General features: G+C 35.0%; 2 protein-coding genes and 1 non-coding gene across 3 annotated transcripts; 1 reads left to right on the forward strand and 2 right to left on the reverse strand.

Moving 5' to 3' along the window:
- Nucleotides 1-4,450: 4,450 nt before the first annotated feature.
- Nucleotides 4,451-8,375, reverse strand: LOC127120320 (uncharacterized). The gene is made up of 6 exons (XM_051050732.1): nucleotides 7,944-8,375; nucleotides 6,833-7,089; nucleotides 5,723-5,920; nucleotides 5,513-5,603; nucleotides 5,156-5,420; nucleotides 4,451-5,009 (listed from the first exon to the last, which is right to left on the reverse strand). The coding sequence occupies exons 1-6, from the start codon at nucleotides 8,237-8,239 to the stop codon at nucleotides 4,683-4,685; spliced, it is 1,434 nt and encodes a 477-aa protein (XP_050906689.1). The 5' UTR covers nucleotides 8,240-8,375; the 3' UTR covers nucleotides 4,451-4,682.
- A 148-nt stretch (nucleotides 8,376-8,523) lies between these two features.
- On the forward strand, nucleotides 8,524-9,182 carry LOC127120321 (uncharacterized). Its single transcript, XM_051050733.1, has one exon. It carries the CDS (start codon nucleotides 8,568-8,570, stop codon nucleotides 9,051-9,053), a length of 486 nt encoding a protein of 161 aa, XP_050906690.1. The 5' UTR covers nucleotides 8,524-8,567; the 3' UTR covers nucleotides 9,054-9,182.
- Nucleotides 9,183-17,918: 8,736 nt separating this feature from the next.
- LOC127125134 (small nucleolar RNA R71) lies at nucleotides 17,919-18,025 on the reverse strand. Its single transcript, XR_007804593.1, has one exon. It is a non-coding gene; the product is annotated as a small nucleolar RNA R71 (small nucleolar RNA).
- Between the last annotated feature and the right edge of the window lie 875 nt (nucleotides 18,026-18,900).

The following is an 18,900-nucleotide window of genomic DNA, read 5'->3' on the forward strand; positions in this document are numbered from 1 at the left end:
AATAGACGATCAAATTTTTCACATTTGAAACAGAGAATAGAAAATAAGTTGTAGTGTAGTCTGATGGCACAAATCATCTACAAAAATCCAGTGTTTTTTGCAGACAACCAAGTTAAGTTTTATCAGCTAAAGATCTGAGATGATGAAGATGTTCATAATATGTTTCTCAGTCATGAACATTTCGGTTCAAGGATATTGAGTTATATATTTTACAACAACAAAATTAGTTATCTCAGTTCGTTGACCCGTCAAAAGTGTTTTTTTCAAATTGACGATGATGAACAGGCTGAAGTCGATGTTGTTGACGAGGAAGAAGAAGAATATTAGATATTAGTTTAACAAATGGTGAACGATGATATTGTCGACCACGAGAAAGAGTAATTACCTGCTAGTCATGTTTATTGTCCACCTCAACACATGACAAACTTGAACTTAGGTGCAGTTGAACCATCGTCAGATATATTTTATAATCTGTATATGTAAACTTAAGGATCATTAAAAGAGGGAGACATATTTTGCACAAAAGAAGATTGTGTCAGAACTATTAAAATAGGGAGTCGTACAAAGAACTTCCAAAATACTTGGTGGCACTTAAGCATTATGCTTCGGGGACTACTGTCATTTTAGAGACCTTGTCGACATATACCTCAGACGAGACTTGTGTTAGTGGAAATGGCATATTCCACCGACTCTTCTGGTCGCATGAACCATGCATCAAAGGTTTTTCTTTCTGTAAACCTATTATACAAATTGATGAAACATGGTTGTACAGGAAATATAAATGAACACTACTCATGGCAGTGACACAAGATGGTAACAACAACATTTTTCCAATCGCCTTCAGTCTGGTTGAAGGGGGGACTGCTGGTGGATGGAGTTTTTTTTCTAAACAATATTTGATTACACATTGCTCCTCATTTCAGACAGACAGGCATCAATTGAGAGTGCCTATAAAAATCTTGATAACGGATGACAGGATCCTCTTTCAACGCATTTGTCTACTGCATTAAACACATTGCTCAAAATTTCATGTGGGAGATAAAAGACAAGACGTTGTGGAAGAAGGTTGTGAATGCAGGGTACGCATTAACAGAACCTTCATTCAAAAACTACTGTGAAGACATCATATTGACAAATGCATATGCAATAAGGTAGATCGACAATATTCCATTGGAGAAGTGGACTAGAGAATACGACAATGGTCAACGATTGGGCCACATGACAAAAAATCTCGTGGAATCAATGAACTTTATCTTCAAAGGCATCTGAAACCGACCAATAACCGCTTTGGTGAGAGCAACCTATTTTAGGCTAGGGTCACTGTTTGAGATCAGACGTTCAAAATGGAGTTTAGTGTTACCATAAGGGCAGTTATTCAGTGATGCTTCAATGAAATTCATTAAGGAGGAAGCTACCAAAGCTAACACACAGGTGGTCACAATGTTTGACTATAATAAAGGTTGGTTCAGTGTTGCAGAGTCAATGGATCACAATGAAAGGAGGCCGAGGGGATATTATCGAGTGAAACTAGATAGAGGTTTGTGCAACTGTGGAAAGTTCCAAGCATTTCGTATGTGTTGCTCCCATGTCATAACGGCATGTTCAAAGGATCGACAAACCCTTCCAACTTACTATCCTCCGTTTACAAAGTCATAAACCTATGCAATATTTACAATAATAGCTTTTCGGTGGTAGCAAAAAAGGATTATTTGCCTGCATATCAAGGGGAGATGGTCTGGCACAATGAAAAATGCGAAGAAAGAAAAATGGTTGGCCTAATAGCACGCGTATTCGAACCGAAATGGACACGGCGAACAAATTGGTGAGATTATGTAGTTCATGTCGTTAGCCCAGACACAATCGTACAAACTGTCTTAATGTTGGAATAAGCACAACAACATAATTTTAAATGTAACCATTTTACTTTATATTAAAAACAACTTTCATTTCATAAATATCATAACATTCGATTACAGCAATTTAACAACAACAACTAAACAACAATTAAACAACAAAACAAACAAATACAACAACTAAACAACATAACTATGTGATTACAACCATCAAAATAATTTCATCAGAACCGTGCATCATAATGCGAACATCTTTGTCAGTTTTAACATTGTTTCAGAAACGACTTTCTCCATTGTCGCTGAACATGGTAACAAGCCTTTGAATTCTTCTGATCTTTTCACCCTTTGTAATGTCTCCATATAACCAACGGATCAAGCACATGTTAAGATGCTTGAACGTCTTTGTATTTTAGAGTCGGATCTTTATCGGAGACTTTACTGCCAAATAAATTAAATTGGTATTTCTCGTGTGAATATAAGAACACATATGTGAATACATTTTGAAGAAAAATGGAAGGAGATTGAAAAAAAATAAAAGGAGATAGTAAGAAGATATGTGAAAAATGATGGGAGATGATGTTTATATTTATAAAATTTATAAATAAAGGAGTAGCCACATGTGGTGACGCATACTCCTAATGGATGCATGCATGCGCCATATGCAGTGGCGACAAGTATATGCATGCGCCAACCATAATGGCGCCTATGTGTAACAAATGAAAGCATGTGCCAATAGGGTTGATTACTCCTCCTGTCGTCCAACAAAACATGATCAGTGGTTATTTTCGTTATAATTTAAAAAATATGATTATTTTTATAAGAAAAAGTAGAAGTCGACCTAGTTGTATAAATATTTCAATTATTTTGCAATCAGAAAATATTAAAACAAACGAAAAGAATGAACAGAAAAGTAAGTGTAAATTTGAGAAAGATCATACCATATAGGTTATATTTAGGTCATATTAGCAACTAAGTTGAAAAAATAATTTTTTTGACAAAAAATAACTTGAAAATAAAGATGTGACAGAAGAATAGAAATATACTATAGACTAATAAGATCATAAACTTTATCTATCCACACTTAAATTTTACACAAGAAATTGCTATAGGCAAGAAAAAGATGAATTGTAGATCACACATTTCTTCAAAAATGATAAATTTATATGAAAATGATAAATTGCAAAATTGCAAAAAGAGAGAAGAACATACACTGAAATTTATCCGAGGAATTCCTAAGAATATATTTTATTACTCCCTCCATTTTTTATTATAAATCGTTTTTGACTTTTCACACATATTAAAAAATATAATAATTGTGGTGCCGAAAAGAAAAATTATGAAAATTTTTACAAAATTATCTTTTATTAATGGTATTAGAAAGATAAATTGACATAATTGAAATGAGATTGAATAATAAATATTTAAGGGTATAATAGAAAAAATAGCATTAATGATTCATTGCTATTATAAAATGACTTATATTATGGTATAAAATATTTTTCTAAAACGATTTATAATAAAAAATGGAGTTAGTATAATTTACAAGTCCTTGTACAAAATTATTATCTATGCAAATAAAGAGATTAGTTATCCATTAAAACTTTAACAACTCCAATAAAATTATTCAAAATCAAAGTTTTCTTAATTGATTCATTTTATAAAATATAAACTATTCAACCATTTTTTCAATAATTTATGAATATTTTATTGTTACTTATATTATTATAATTTTTATAACAAATGTCCAATTTGAATAATATAAATTGGTTTAAACTTGGAATAAACTAACTCATCTAATCATTATATATTATTTATTAAATAAAATTTCTTATTTTGGTTTAATTTTTTTTAATTATATATCATTGCACGAATCAGACGTATCAAATTCAATTTAATATTAATTATAGTATTGATAAAACTATCTTAATCATTTATTATAGAGAGAGAAAAAATTATTAAAAAATTAAGAATATTATAAACAAAAGATAATCATCATTTAAAAAATAACAATAATTACTAGATGTCTAAATATGGATAAAAAATCCAAAAACGATGCTTAAAAAACGGAGGAAGTATGATTTAAACCTCAAATTGGATGATAGCTTTTGTGATAGAAAATACTTTGGATGGGTTTTACTTTCTTTCAGGTACCAATCGTTATTTTGAGTGACAAATTCCAAACAGTGTAAATATTTGTTTGGCTGAAGGGAAATGAAGAAAAGGAGAGGAAGGAGAGAAATTATTTTAAATTTCAGTAATTTGGATTTTTTTTCAAAATAAAGAAAGGTAGCAAAATCTATTGAGGTAATTTTAGATCCCCTCCAAAAGGGGAAACTTGAAGTAGAGAATTCGCTTAAATTTATACTAAATACTCCCATATTTTAATGTAACTTTATCCAAGTCAAAAATGTAATTTCACATTTTCCCTCCATTAAAATTTATTCTTTCCTCTCATTAAACCTAACGCGGCATTTTTAAAATCCCTTAACTCCCTTCATTTTCCCTCTTTCCTCCGTTTAAATTTTTTTTCAATACCTCCCCTTTTTTCTTTTTTCACCAAACTAACCCTAATCGAACATGCATATAATGATGGTCAGTGATTACAAGTTTTTGAGGGTGTTAAATTTCAGTCTTTAGAAACATGTGACAAAATCAGTTAGCTGCACATCAACCTACAGTAATGAAAAATATGACAACACTTTCCTGAAATCAGTCAATCATGGAACTTGCAAGAATTTGTCCAATCCATAATTCAAAGAGTCACCAAACTGTATAGCATTCAGTGTTCAGACAGTGCACTTCATACAAAAGAGCTGAGACCAGTATACATCATGCATTGCCACCATTGCCTTTGTCTTCGGTTGTTTCTAATGCTGGTTTCTTTGGTATGCCTGCTTCTGCCACACTTGCATTTGATGATCGCTTAACTCCTCTTCCTACCACACCAAGGTGTGTGACTCCAGCAGATCCATTGGTGTGAGCGGTTGAAAAGGTTGGGGAGTCAAAACCTCCACTGCTGTGGGCAGTAGCCAACTGTGTGGAGCTCACTTTTCCTGGAGATGGTTCCTTTCCATTGCCTGCCTTGGCAGCTGCTATTCCTAGGATCTCAGCGAGAATTGATTTTGGGTTCGAGATTAACTGTTGCAGATCATCAAGCTGCAATTCCAAATATTCAGTTATATCAAAATAACATATGACAAATAGGCCTCGTAACTTTTTTAAGCTGCAATTCCATATATTCACAGTTATATCAAAATAACATGTCACAAATAGGCCTCATGAGTTTTTTTAATGAAGTCTACCTTCTTTTCCAGCTCACTTGAGAGACCTGTGAGAGTTTCAATTTCTGCTTGTTTATCCACAATTGAGTTATTTGACTCAGATCCAGGGCATGTTTGTTCATCCCGCTCTAACTTGGATGCAGGAGATGTAGAATCTGAAAAACTCTTCACTTCATTTGTGAGACGAAGTAAACGTGCCTTACAAACAGATGTAGCCTTCTCTAAATAAGCAACAGCTTCTTCAGGCCTAGAACCAACCTCCAAACACAAGCATATTCGGAAATTTCTTATTTCACAAGTTAAGGCTAATAGTGGAAGATCAAGCCCAAACATAAGTAATATAATATCGCATCAAAATAAGAATTAAGACAAGGATACAAGTCAGCAATATTTCTATCATCAGGTTCCACCAGCTGCTCTAAGATGGACAGTGCCTTCTTATAGTCAGAGAGAGATGTATCAAAATCCTCTGTAAAAAACAGATCCCAGAAACAATTCAACCTTTAGAATAATTGTATCCCCCTTTTTCTGAGTCTGGGGAAGAAAGTATAGGCCAAATTTAAAATAAATATAAGAGCGTGAAAATACCTCTTTCCAAAGCAACATCTGCCAATGTTGACAATATATCCACTTGTTCCATAGTATTGACAGATTGCTTTTCAACAATGGCTCTAGCAACATCAAGCATTTTCCAAGCCAAGTCCAGGTCAGACTCATCTTCGTCACCTTCTGCTGAGCCTTCAGCGTCACTATCCCCATCATCTTGCTGGCCGTTCTTACCAGACACTGTTTCACATTTCAAAATAACACGACTAACAATGAGAAATTGTTTTCTATGCAGACTACAACTTAAGTGATTATGAAAACATAAATTTACCCAGAAAAGTGTATGAAAATAATACACTTAATCTAATATCAAACAATGATCTTTGCTAGCTATTAAAATTTGGTTAGAATAGTTGACATTGTGAAACAAAGTGTCTACTCCCAACAATTCAGGAGGTAGTGTTCACGACTTTCCTGCATAAAATGCATTAACCGCGTGCTTTTGAATGCTACGGACTTAGTCCGCACGTGTCACAGACTCATGAGTAATTTTAAACCCTACGATAAATGCAATCATGCACATATGTCAAAGAGAAGGAAAAAGTGACATGATTAGGACACAAATTAAAACATTGTGCTTTCCCATTTCTTGAGTAAACAGTTCATAAATCAAAGTAACCCATGTCCCTACAATTCAGAAGGTAGTGTTCACAAGTTTCCAGAATACAATGCATTAACTGTGGGCTTTTGAATCCCACAGACTTGGTGCGCACATGCCACAGACTCACAAGTCACTTTAAACCCCACAATAAGTGACAACCACGCACACATATCAAAGAGAAAGGAAAAAGTGACTTGATTAAGACACAAACGAAGAACATTGTGCTTTCCCTTTTCTTGAGTGAAAAGTTCATAAATCAAGGTAACTCATGCCCACAGAAACAGAGAATAAAGAATATCACATATTTACTCTTTCATTAAAAACAATGCCGTGGAACACTTTCACTTATTTGCAATGAACGATGAGTGGAAGGCACTATAACGCAGACTGCAACAGCACATTAATATTATACATGCTTTGAAGAACAAATTTAGTAAAATGTTCTCATTCCTTGTGAAGCAACCAAAAAACACCAGAAGCAATGCACTGACCATTATCCACTTCTGACTCCTGGTTATTTGAAGTCACATCCTGCTCAACATTGCTTGGAAAAGATGCAGTGGAGGATTCAGCATTCACAGCACTCTTCACGGGTCCTTCTTTATTGGAGCCATGTTGGGACCCATCCTGCTTCTTGGGAACAGCACCCAAAGGATCGGCTTCCTCCTGAGCCTTGTATAACAGTGCACAGCCATACTTGTAGTATGTGTGGACACACTCAGGAGCAAGTTCACCATAATGGGCCACTCTGTTGATTAAAACTCATTCATTCAGAACATTGTGAGTACTGAGTAGAGGAAAATGAAGCTTAGCAAATATTTAGACATTCTTCTGTGGACATGTAATTGATCTGTTCATGGGTCCTATAAGAGTATCGGGTTGGTTTGAAGATAAAAAAAAAATCTGCTGGTAGGATTAAAACATGAAAGTATCAAATTAACTACAATTTTCTATTAGTTCAGTGCAAAACTACATCATACTTCATATCAACCCAAGGCTATCCTGAAATCTCTATGGACTATGATAACTAAGCATAGTTGACAACTTGACATAAAATGCCATCTGTAACACTCACTGACATTTCAAATATTAAGAAAAGAAAACATGATTTCATTCCATCAATTAGTAATATTCATAAACCATGATAATGCAGAATTTAACAGCCTCCACTGAATAATTGGATGCTCTTTTGAGAATAAAGATGTCAATAACCAACCAAGCAGACCTATGCAAGTCAACCAGTCCTAGCACGGAACTAGTGAAAACCAACCGAGATAGCATCTAAGTCTAGATTTGTTTCGACACAATGCTTACAAATTTGAAAGGTAAAACTACTTAATTTTGAGTGAAACTAGGTTTGAACTCGAGTAGAGTGTGCCTAATCCATAAAACACTGAGTATGCCTATAACGGAACACTGAGAACGTGAACTTCTATGTAAGATTGTTTCCAACTCAATTCTCAATCATTTAACCTAAAGATCAAATCTAAAGCTAAAAAAACAGATATAGTAATTGTAATTTACAAGGAAATATACAAATCAAAGAGAAGCAGCTCAACAAACAATTTGGTTAGCTTAGGTTAACGCACAAAGAAATTGAACCTGATCTCAAGAGCACGGCTATAGTTATCAGCTGCCTCATCAAAATCGTTCTCTTTCATGGCCTTGTTTCCCTTATCCATCAACTCAACAGCCATGTCCAGAGACTTCTGACCATCGCTACCGGACACCAGAGCAGAAGTTTCCGACACCGTGGCGGACTCCACGGCAGCGTTGACAGTGATTCCATTTTTGCCGCGCTCGTCGTGAATTAGGGTTTCGTCGACGACCGTTATAGTTTCCGTTGTTAGAGGCATTGTAACGGAAGTCTCGGATGCAGTAGGAGCTTCTTCAACCATAGTAATCTTCTGCAAATTTCACTCCAGAGAGAGCGAGAAGAAGGAAAGTTGCAATAGGATTTGGGTTTTGGGGGTTTTGTTCAGAAAATGCTAGATGGCGCAAAATGTGAGAAATGAAAAATGAAAAATGAAAAATGAAAATAAGAAAACCGAATCCGAACGACTGATCCATTTAATAAACCCGAACCGGTTATCGAATTATACTTTACACGTGTCAGCTTAAAAACCATTGATTAAGAAGGGTATTGTGGTAATTATAAAACTTCGTATTGTGTAGAAGAATGAGGAATTAGTAGCCACAAGCGAAAAGGATCAGTGTGGTTTAGCAATGGTTGGATATGCAATCTCGTCGTTTCCAACTCTCTCATGTAACCGTTTCGTCGTTTGCAATGCAGCATCGTTTACATGCAAGGCGCAAGCTACGAAATCTGTAACGGCGTTTCCGACACCAGGGCGAAGGGAGTTACTGTTTCTTCTCTCAGCGTCTACGGCGTTGACGGCGAAAGAATCGGTGTCTTTGGCGCAGGATATTCCTCTGTTTGGTATACGGAAGAGTCTGAAGAAAGCGGAGGAAAAGGCTGAGGAGATTGTGAAGGAAGGATTTGAAAGTGCGGAAAAAGGACTGGAGAAAGCGGAGCGGGGACTTGAGACGGCGGAACAAGGACTGGAGGCGGCTGAGAAGGGAATAGAGACGGCAGTGAGTTTTGGGGGATTGGCGCAAGCGGGTGTGGTGGCGGGAGCAGAGGTTTTCGGTGTTTTGGTTGCTTCAGCGGTGGTTAACGGTATTTTGGGGCCTGAACCTCAAAAGTCATGACTTGTGTGACATTATAGACTTGTTCATGAATATTACTATTATTAAAATTCAATTCAATTTTGTATGTTTGTATGAAAATTGATCATGTAATAACTCTGTAATTGTAAGAATGTGTCCGCATTTTGTTTTTGTTTTTTCTTTTGTCTGGCTATATGAATATGTGATATATGAATGCATCTTAGTTTACTGTAACAATGGGGTTGTTATTTTGATCAACTAGGTTTAGGATAGCAAACAGGTAATCCATAACAGCAGACTTAAAAACTTGCATTTTCTATAGTTTATGGATGTAGTGCGCCAGAGGTTGAAAATTAGTTTGGTGGGAAGCAATGTGTTCGTTTAGGCTTCAATAGGCAACCTTTCTTTTCACAACTTATTTCTTGAAAATTAGCTTATTTTGGTGTCTAATAGATCTTGATGAATAAAATTTTCAGTCATCTTATTGCATTTTATGCAACCTAAAACGGCTTACCAAGGCTTACAAATTCACATGCATAACTTATGACTCATCGTTTTAACGCTAACCATCTCTTTCTCTCATGGAACACTTAAAATACCTTTGTAAACTTGCAAATTCAAGTCAACCAAATGTAAAACAAAAATAAATGTATATGAATCCAAATAATATAATAGGTAGACTTGAATTTTTATAAGGTATTTGGGTTTTGTTTCGGGTTGGCAAAAGCCTAATTAGACCGATTTAATTATGTTTCACAACATTGTACGAAAGTATACTACCACTTTCATCTTCACGGTTGATATACCGTTTTCATCTTCATTGTTGATATGCCGTATTCATCTTCCCTGTTGGTATACATTTAACAGTGTTGGTATATGTTTAACGGCCATCTCCAATCAACTCGGGTCACTTAGTGATGGTTGGTATACATTTAACGGTCATCTGCAATGAACCCGAGTCACTTAGTGATGGTTATAACTGTTTAGCCCAATATAAATGTCATTTTGAGTCACAATTAAGTATTCTTCTCTTACACACTTAAGTATTAGAGTGTTACCTTGCATGTGTCCCTTCTCGAACTAGCGGATAGCGGATACATTAATCATTGTATCTTAATTCTTTTCATGGTGGTCATCTTTTACATATGCATATTCTTTGTTTCAATAGGAATAATTGTGTGATATGTGGGAATCATCTTATAGTGTTCACAAATTTTTCATCAAATTTCTCTGATCTTCTTTGTTGCTCTATCGCAAATGTATATGATAATTGTTTTAACCGTTGTAAACGCTTAAGATAATCACTTTGATTATTGTTAATCATCTTACAACTATTTTATGTTATATTCTACAATGGTAGGATCCAAAGCAATTGGAGCAACGACTCAACGCAACATTGTTCACATTCCTAGTATGCGATAAACACCTTAGATGCTTCAAAATACTACAACACCAATTCTCATTCTCATGACGGAAGAATCTTCTCAACACCAAGATGTACATGCTTCGATCTTAACCACTTCGTCGATTGACGCATTATGTCAGATTTCAACTTCTTAGTCATTTGCTCAAGAATTTCTTCCAATTGCTTCATTATATCATCAATTTTCAATTCAACCACCGAAAACGAATATCAACCCCCTCTTCCACCTTCGCTTCAATCCTCTTGAGTGGAACTGTCACACAACCTTCAATAGCTCCAAGCCACGATGGGCGTATCTAGTTCTAACAAACTCATGACTAATACCTACAACCAAGTGAAATAGCAAGACACGGGCATCTTCAACGAGAGACTTCTCTGCATCAAATAGAATCAACAGAGAAAATCATTTCTCATATCGTAACTCAGTTAGAGATGTCGTAACACGATCTTGAGCCGCTCCAATGGTCACTCCCGTCAATGTCGTGTCACAACTAAGAAAAGCGCAGGAGTTTCTTGAAAGAAATCATTGTCATCACCATCGCCGTAATTCTCCTCCTCATGGCTCAGGAGGCAGCGACAACAACCATACGCCATCAGAGGATCCTTTTCCTGAGAGATCTTCCTGATCACAATAGAGACCATCACGCCTCCATCCACTACAAAAAGAGTACGTTCTTTCAACATATTTCAATCACAATGACAACAACTTGACAAAAAATAAAGTAATAATGTTTACATGAATACCCATCATCGCCAAAAATTCCTTTCCTCTCTTCCCTCGTAGCCACCTCAACTAATAGGTGGGTTTCAATGTAACATTTATTTAGCTTAGGTGGGTTTTCTAGGTCAATCTTACCTTTTTAATTAGTTACTTTGTCGCGTCTTTGAAATGCAATCATTCATCTATGTTATGCTCGTTGTTGTTATGGAAACGTCAGAACCTTGTTTAGTAGATCCTAGTTGATCCCTTTACAAGGTAAGGATTTTTTATCCCGACTTCCTTGGAGTCAGTCACTACTACAAATAATATATTTTATGACCAAAAAAAATTCCACTCAATCAAAAACTGAGGTAAAAAGTCAAGGTGTGTCATATTTTATATTATTTTTTAATAAACACCACATATCCCTCGATTTTTAAATAAAACAGAGGGAAAAATATTTCAAGACATGCTTTGAATCTCATTATCAGCAGTTTATGTTTTTATTTCTTTAAAAATGGTGTATTTCTTTTTATTTTGTTTTTAATTTTTAAATTAACGATATATTCCTTCGGTTATATTTACTAACCGAGGGATTAGATTATCATATTTTACTATAAGTTAATCAAATTTTACCCTAAACCTAACTTATATGTAGTCGCTCCAAAATCTTACGCATCATTCTATGGGTTGAATTATAAGACAGAAAAAATCTTCAATGTTCTTCAATATTGAACAAAATATTTTTTATGCCCTTGCAATCTATCTCACATAATGATGTTGATGTTGTTGTATTTTTGTAATAAACTCCATATGTTGTCAATCAAAGAAAACATTGAGAAATTTATTGTTTTTCTCGGTTGTCAATATTGAGAAATTTATTACTTTCCTTAGTAGACAATATTGAGAAATTTATTCATAAAAATAATCATATATTTCTCTTTCACGTTGTCTTTCATGTTTTCTGTCATGTGAAAGCATTTGTCATGAAAGCATTTGCTCAAGATAATGAAATCTCTCTGAGATGAATTGCAAATACAAAAAAAATCCTCTTATTTGGAACAAATAACTTATCAGAAATTTGAAAAAATAGGTTGTTATCCAATAATTCATTGTCAAACTCTTGATTTGTTTAAATATTTTATTTTAATATTCTTTGTAAACAATGTAAATATAAAAAAAAAGTTTTTCCTCTCGGTTTTTGAAAGAAACCAAGAGGTATGTGGCACTTTGGTTGAAATATATTTTATTGTTTTTTATTTAAAAAGAAACACATTTTACCTCGGTTTTGAGTAATAATTGAGCTGAAATATAAGCGTGTTTATTCAGTTTCTTCACCATCTTTAAACAAATATTTATCGCTCATTTAATGTGTATTAACACTCAAGATACTGTCATTAGTGATCCTCGTTAAACGTAAAAGTCTTCTAATAAAAGCATTATGAATATTAGTGAATCCACAAGAAATCCAAACATTGTTGTGAAACTCTCTATATTTAATTGGAGTGTCATGAGATTTTACAAAGTAAAACTATCAATGTGATAGATTGCAAGAGCATAAAAATTTAGGTTTTAATATGTGGTTGGCAAGAGTGTATTTACTTTGCCAAAGATTTATGTGATGGATTGCAAGTGCAGAAAAAAAATTGATTAAAGGTTTGTGTTCTAACGTAATCTCTTAACTGAATATTTATTATTTTATCTTAACCTTTTTTTATATAAAAAACAAATAAATCCAAAAGTCATAGAGAATATATTGCATCCAACATTTGATATTTCCTAAGATTCAATGAAACGAGGATTAATATTTGTTCTTCACTGACAGCGGTGACGATTAATCGGATTCAAAATTTGTTATATATTTTTACTTTAATATTATGTGTAAATAATATAATGAGTATTTTATATATATATTCCCTCAGCTTTGTTATTAAATAGAGATATATGGTGCTAGTTTGGAAAATATAAAAAAGTTAATACAAGGGTTCGAACCCATGATCATTTAAATTAACCCTTCGATTATTTTTTAATCGAGAAGTAAAGTTATCACTTTTTATGTCACCCTTCGTTACCTCGGTATTGTAACTGAGGTGAAATTCATTTCCCTCTGACGTGACATGTGTTATTTGTAGTTGTGAGTGTTAGCGCACTCCTGTAAAATTCGTTCCTTTTATGTGTTGAAGGGAATGCAAGATTTGAACCTGGCTTATGGCCCTATATCTTCTCTGCCCTGACGTTAATTATAGTCTTTTTTAGTCTATTGGTTGTTCTTATGGGTTACAGTATACCGGGTTGAGCTAGGCTTTGTAAAGCCTAAGTCTGGCCTACTAAAAATATCAAAGCCTAAGTTAGGCCAATAGCCTCTCTTAGACTTATTTTTAGGCTCGGGCCAATCATTTTTGAATGCCTGATTATTCTGTTAGCCTACTTAAAAGTCTATTTATATGAACATGTCTAAATAAGTTATTCAATAAAGTTTGCATAGACTAAAAAACTAAAATATCAATGATACTAAAAGTTTATTTGCATTGACTTATCTGAGCTTACTTAGTAGCATAAATTGTGAGATTATTTGTTTAGGAAAATTTAGGAAAACAATGTATGGCATTGTTCATAAGGTGTTTTCATCATGTTCTCATAAGTTATTCAAGATAATAAATTTTCATTTTTGTATTTTAATTTAAAGTACAATATACAATATAATAATAATTAAATTATTCATATTTATTTAAGTATGTCGACCTGGTAAGCTTAAAAGGATATTTTATGGCATGAGGCCTAGCCTTTTTAACTAAATAGGCTTATATAAAACCTAGGTCTTTTCTATTTAAAAAAAAGGTTTGCCTGACCTTGCCCTTTGTATGTTAGGCCATAGGCCCCTGTTAGTTGGCTTGACATATTTCTATCCCTAATTTTTCCTTGTGATCCTCAGCCCTCGACTTTTTTGTACTTCCCTATCTAGGAGTTCCTCCAAATAGTTAATGTAGGGTTTGACTCTTATTAGGAGGTCATTTAAGCTCCCAACACCTTCCATTCCTAACTTCTCGCAAAACATAGAGTTTACTCTCAGTCCTTTCTTTGATATCCAACATTTCAACTTAGCATTTGATAACGCGAAAATACATCAGATATTTGTCTTGATTTACACTCAAAGATCATACCACTTTAATTAATATTCCGATTATTCTGCAAGTATTCGAGTTGTTTTTGAAGGTATTTAAATCTCCAAGCATTAATGAGCAAAATGTAGAAAAGGAAGAAACATATGAGAAAGCACAGAAAAAAAAGCAGAAAACCATAATGCAGAATTTGCTGATGTGACGACTGTCACAAGCTGCATGACGACCGGCACGGCCCAACCTATGATGACCGTCACAGGCCCATGAAGAGTGTCACACGGCTAGATTTTACGCTTTGAAATAGTCAATCAGAGGCACCCAAACGTGCTTAAATTCTCTCCGACATAATGGCTCCCCCGTGGACTCCTCATTCAACCAGTCTTCCTTAATTTTCTCAACTACCAAGACCTACCAAAGCAATATATAAAGGACATAAGTTGGAAAAATTAGAAACGCTTACACTTACGCTCTGCAATTGATTTTTTACAGCATTCTAGCTTTTTAGTTTTTTTCTTTTCAGCAACTTTGTTTCTGTTGCCTTAGTTCATTTACCATTCTTTTTAGAATTCCCATTTTCCCTTTTCCTTCCCGTTTTCCAGTTAGCCATAGTAGTAGTTTCCTACACTGAGGAACTACTACACTGTATTTAATTTAGTAAGCAATTGTATTGAAGAAGCTGAATCCTACCGGCTTGTGGAGGACTGCTCAAGTACTCCAAGATCTGCCGTACTCTATTAATCCAATTACCAGGTTTTTATTCAATTATTATTATTATTGTCCAGTTATTATTATAATTATGTTTGCTGCAATGTTAATCTGTTCATGCTTTGTGTTTGCTCTATTTAACATGTCCGGCTAAATTACCGGTATCGGTATGTAACAATTTAATTAGAAGAGACTCTTTTTCTCAAACAATCTTTTAGGCTGAGGTTTTTAATTTAAATTTAGTTAACTTTGTCACAAAAGTGAGAAGCTATTTAATACGATTTTGCCACGAGAGTGGAAAATTAACTAAGGTGAGAACCAACAATCGCGAGAGCGTGAGGCTCGAGCTGGATAGTAAAAATTAGGCATTGAGTTTAAAAACAGCGAGAGTACTTTAAAAGCAATTAGAACTTATTTATTTTCAAAAAGTAATTTTAACTTCAAATGGGACAGCAAGAACATACATTCTGACTTAAAGCTATAGGCCGAATCAACAATCACGAGAGTGTGAGATAAAGTCTTTTAAATAAATATTTTTTACTGAAAGATATTTGGCATTTGAACTATCCACCGGTGACTTATCGAATACCTGATAACATGAAATAATATCACATTCTAGGACTCGATTTAATTAAATTATATTATTATTCACTTCAATTTATTTCATTTTATTCGATACTACTTGGTATTTTGCTTTCTATTTATCTCAGGTAGTTTATTTGAAGCACAAGTGAAAAAGGAAGAAAAGGAGGTGCAAAAAGAAATGAAAAGAAGCAAATTCCACCAAGCCAAGGCCCAGCCCAAAAGCACAGGCGCTGCGCCTGTGACGAGCGTCACGCCCTGCCTACTTGTGTTATGAGCGTAACACATGGTGTGACGGACGTCACACCATTCTCCTATATTTTTGGCTTCATAAGCGCAACAGAGGCACGTTGAAGCCTATTGTTACGCTTGACTATTGGAACGTGAGGATTTTTACACGGAAGGCCTTTGGAAACCGTTACAAAAAGTGACCAATATAAATAGTGGCTTTTGGCAAACCCTGCAACTCTCTCTCTCCACCGTCTCTCTGCTTCGTTCAATTTTTCTCTTCCAGTCGTGCAAGCATACCATTATTTTTACAGTTTTTACTTTTATTTGCAATTGTTATTTTTCCTTTCCAGCAATTCCTTTAAGCACTTAATTAATTTTTCACACAATAGTTTCTACACCGGAAACTATTGTGTATCTTTTACCGGATCTAACCTTACGTTAGACCCTAGGTTTTTTTTATTCCTTCACTTTTTATTTTCCTGTCCGATTGAAGAATTCAAGAACAAATCCAACCGGTCTGTGGTGGAGTGTTCAAGACTGCTATTAATTACTCAGGTTCTTTAATTATTGTTTGAATTTATATATCCTTCATTATTGTTTATTTATATTGTTTGCCCGAGATGAATTTATTTAAGCATAATGATTGTTTAGATCTATTTAGCATGTCTGGCTAATTTACTTAGGTATCGGTATGTAAAGTAAGCGGAATGAAGGAATCAAAACTAAGTCGGTTTAATTACGTTTAAAAATAAAGTCACTCTTTTTATGGTCTCAATTTACAGGTTTAATAACAAAGTTTTTGTACGAGAGTAAAAGACATAAAGAAGTTAAATTCAATAGAACGAGAGTTTGAGTTTTTAACTGGACATAGTATATTGAGCATTAATTCTAAATCAGGGCGAAAGCAATTTTTAGAGTTAATTAAATTCTAATCTTTTTCAAAAAGTATTTTTAAAAGTTAAATGTGAGGACGATAGTTAAGCATTTGAATTTAATTATATAACCTAAGTCAACAGAGCGAGAGTTTGAGACGAGGGTGTTTAAACGATTAGTGTTTTCTTAAAAAGAGTTTCTATGGATTCTGTTGTTTTCAAAAAGTGATTTTGGACTTAACCAATAAGTGACAGCTGCGTTAATATAAAGTCATAGTCTATTCAACAGAGCGAGAGTTTGAGAAAAGACTTTTAATCAATAGTATTTACTGAAAAGATTTATTTTAAAAAACCCAAAGAACCAACGAAGATTTGATTCCCTAATTACGACGAACTACATACCGATATCCGCCTAATTGATATTTAATCTATATCTTATTTTAGTTTTAACTTTTCCCCCGAACAATCAAAGTATCATCCGCCTTAGCTTTACGAAGTAACCTTAGAAAACGGTATATCGATTCATAAGTCCCTGTGGGATCGATATCTTTTAAAACTACGCGATAGAACTGTGCACTCGCAGTTTGTACCCCAATTTCGACTCATAAAGTCGCGATCAAGTTTTTGGCGCCGTTGCCGGGGACTTTTATTTAGTCGATATAGTAACTCTTCTGTTACGCTGTAGAGACTAAGGCTTTTTTATTTTTATTTTTATTTCTTTCGTTGATTTGTATGCCACACACTCGCTTACAAGGCGAGCCGTTCTACTTACGAATCAACGACATCGAACTATATCTCCGAGTCTTACGACGAATTCGGGAATATCGTGCTGCAAACAATCTCCCTCCTATTGAAATTCCTGATCTTAAAAATCTTCTTCCTTCACCGATACCCGAGATGGAAGAACCAGCTCGTGCTCTTCGAGATTACGCCGCTCCATCGCAAGATGAGCCGCATTCGAGTATTGCTCCACCCGCAATCGAAGCAAACAACTTCGAACTTAAACCTTCACTATTGCAAGCGGTGCAACAGAACCAATTCTCTGGAAATCCTACCGAGGATCCAAACCTTCATTTATCCGTATTTGTCCAATACGCTGATACTGTTAAAGCTAATGGTGTCACTTCAGAGGAAATTCGACTTCGTCTTTTTCCTTTCTCGTTAAGAGATAGCGCAAGAAGATGGCTTCAGTCTCTTCCTTCCAACTCAGTCACCACATGGAACGAGTTGAAGAAAGTCTTCCTTGCCCGATATTTTCCGCCGAGCAAAACAACTATGTTAAGAGCCCAGATAAATGGATTTAAACAGAAAGATAACGAGTCTCTTTTCGAAGCATGGGAAAGATACAAAGACATGATGAGACTTTGTCCACACCATGGTTTAGAGGACTGGTTAGTGATTCATACCTTCTATAATGGTCTCTTGTACAACACGAGGTTAACAATAAACGCCGCCGCAGGTGGTGCACTTATGAACAAACCTTACGCTGATGCTTATCAACTTATCGAGAGCATGGCCCAAAACAGTGGGGAAGCGAAAGAACAATGGTAGAAAAACCTCAGGCGAAAAGTGGCATGTACGATATAAGTAACCTTGATCATGTTAATGCAAAAGTGGAAGCTTTGGCCCAGAAAATTGAAAGTTTAAATGTATCACCTCCAGCCACCGTGGTTGCCATAACTCAGAATTGCGAAGTCTGTGGAATCCAAGGTCACACTCCTGCAGATTGTCAGCTCCTAACAGGAATCCAAGCAGAGCAAGTAAACTATGCTCAAGGAAATCCCTACTCGCATACCTATAACTCCAACTGGAAGAATCATCCTAATTTTTCATATAAGAGTAATAATGCCTTATACGCACCAGGACAAACTCCAAATCAAGCCCCAGCTATACCTCCTGGATATCAAAAGCCGATCCCATCTACACCTAACAATAACGTTCCTAGGAAATCCAACTTGGAAATCATGATGGAGAACTTCATAGCTTCTCAACAGCAAACCAATAAAGATTTCTTAAACCAGAATGTACACACTGGCGAACAAATTAAACAACTAGCAAGTAAAGTAGATGCCCTGGCTACCCATAACAAAATGCTGGAAACACAAATATCACAAGTAGCTCAACAACAAGCGCCTACTGCTGCCCCAACTGGTACATTTCCTGGACAGCCCCAACCTAACCCGAGAAGCCACGCTCATGCAATCATACTAAGAAGTGGAACGGAAGTGGAAGGACCGTCTGATCCAAGGATAGAAAA

The sequence above is a fragment of the Lathyrus oleraceus genome, chromosome 2, assembly GCF_024323335.1.
Source record: "Lathyrus oleraceus cultivar Zhongwan6 chromosome 2, CAAS_Psat_ZW6_1.0, whole genome shotgun sequence".
Taxonomy (NCBI): domain Eukaryota; kingdom Viridiplantae; phylum Streptophyta; class Magnoliopsida; order Fabales; family Fabaceae; genus Lathyrus; species Lathyrus oleraceus.

Coding starts and splice junctions, on each gene's coding strand:
- LOC127120321 (XM_051050733.1), top strand. CDS start 8,568: ATGGTTGGATATGCAATCTCGTCGTTTCCAACTCTCTCATGTAACCGT.
- LOC127120320 (XM_051050732.1), bottom strand. CDS start 8,239: ATGGTTGAAGAAGCTCCTACTGCATCCGAGACTTCCGTTACAATGCCT. Junction 5,421..5,512: donor GATAGAAATATTGCTGACTT/GTATCCTTGTCT, acceptor TTGTGAAATAAG/AAATTTCCGAATATGCTTGT. Junction 5,010..5,155: donor CAAGTGAGCTGGAAAAGAAG/GTAGACTTCATT, acceptor TTGGAATTGCAG/CTTGATGATCTGCAACAGTT.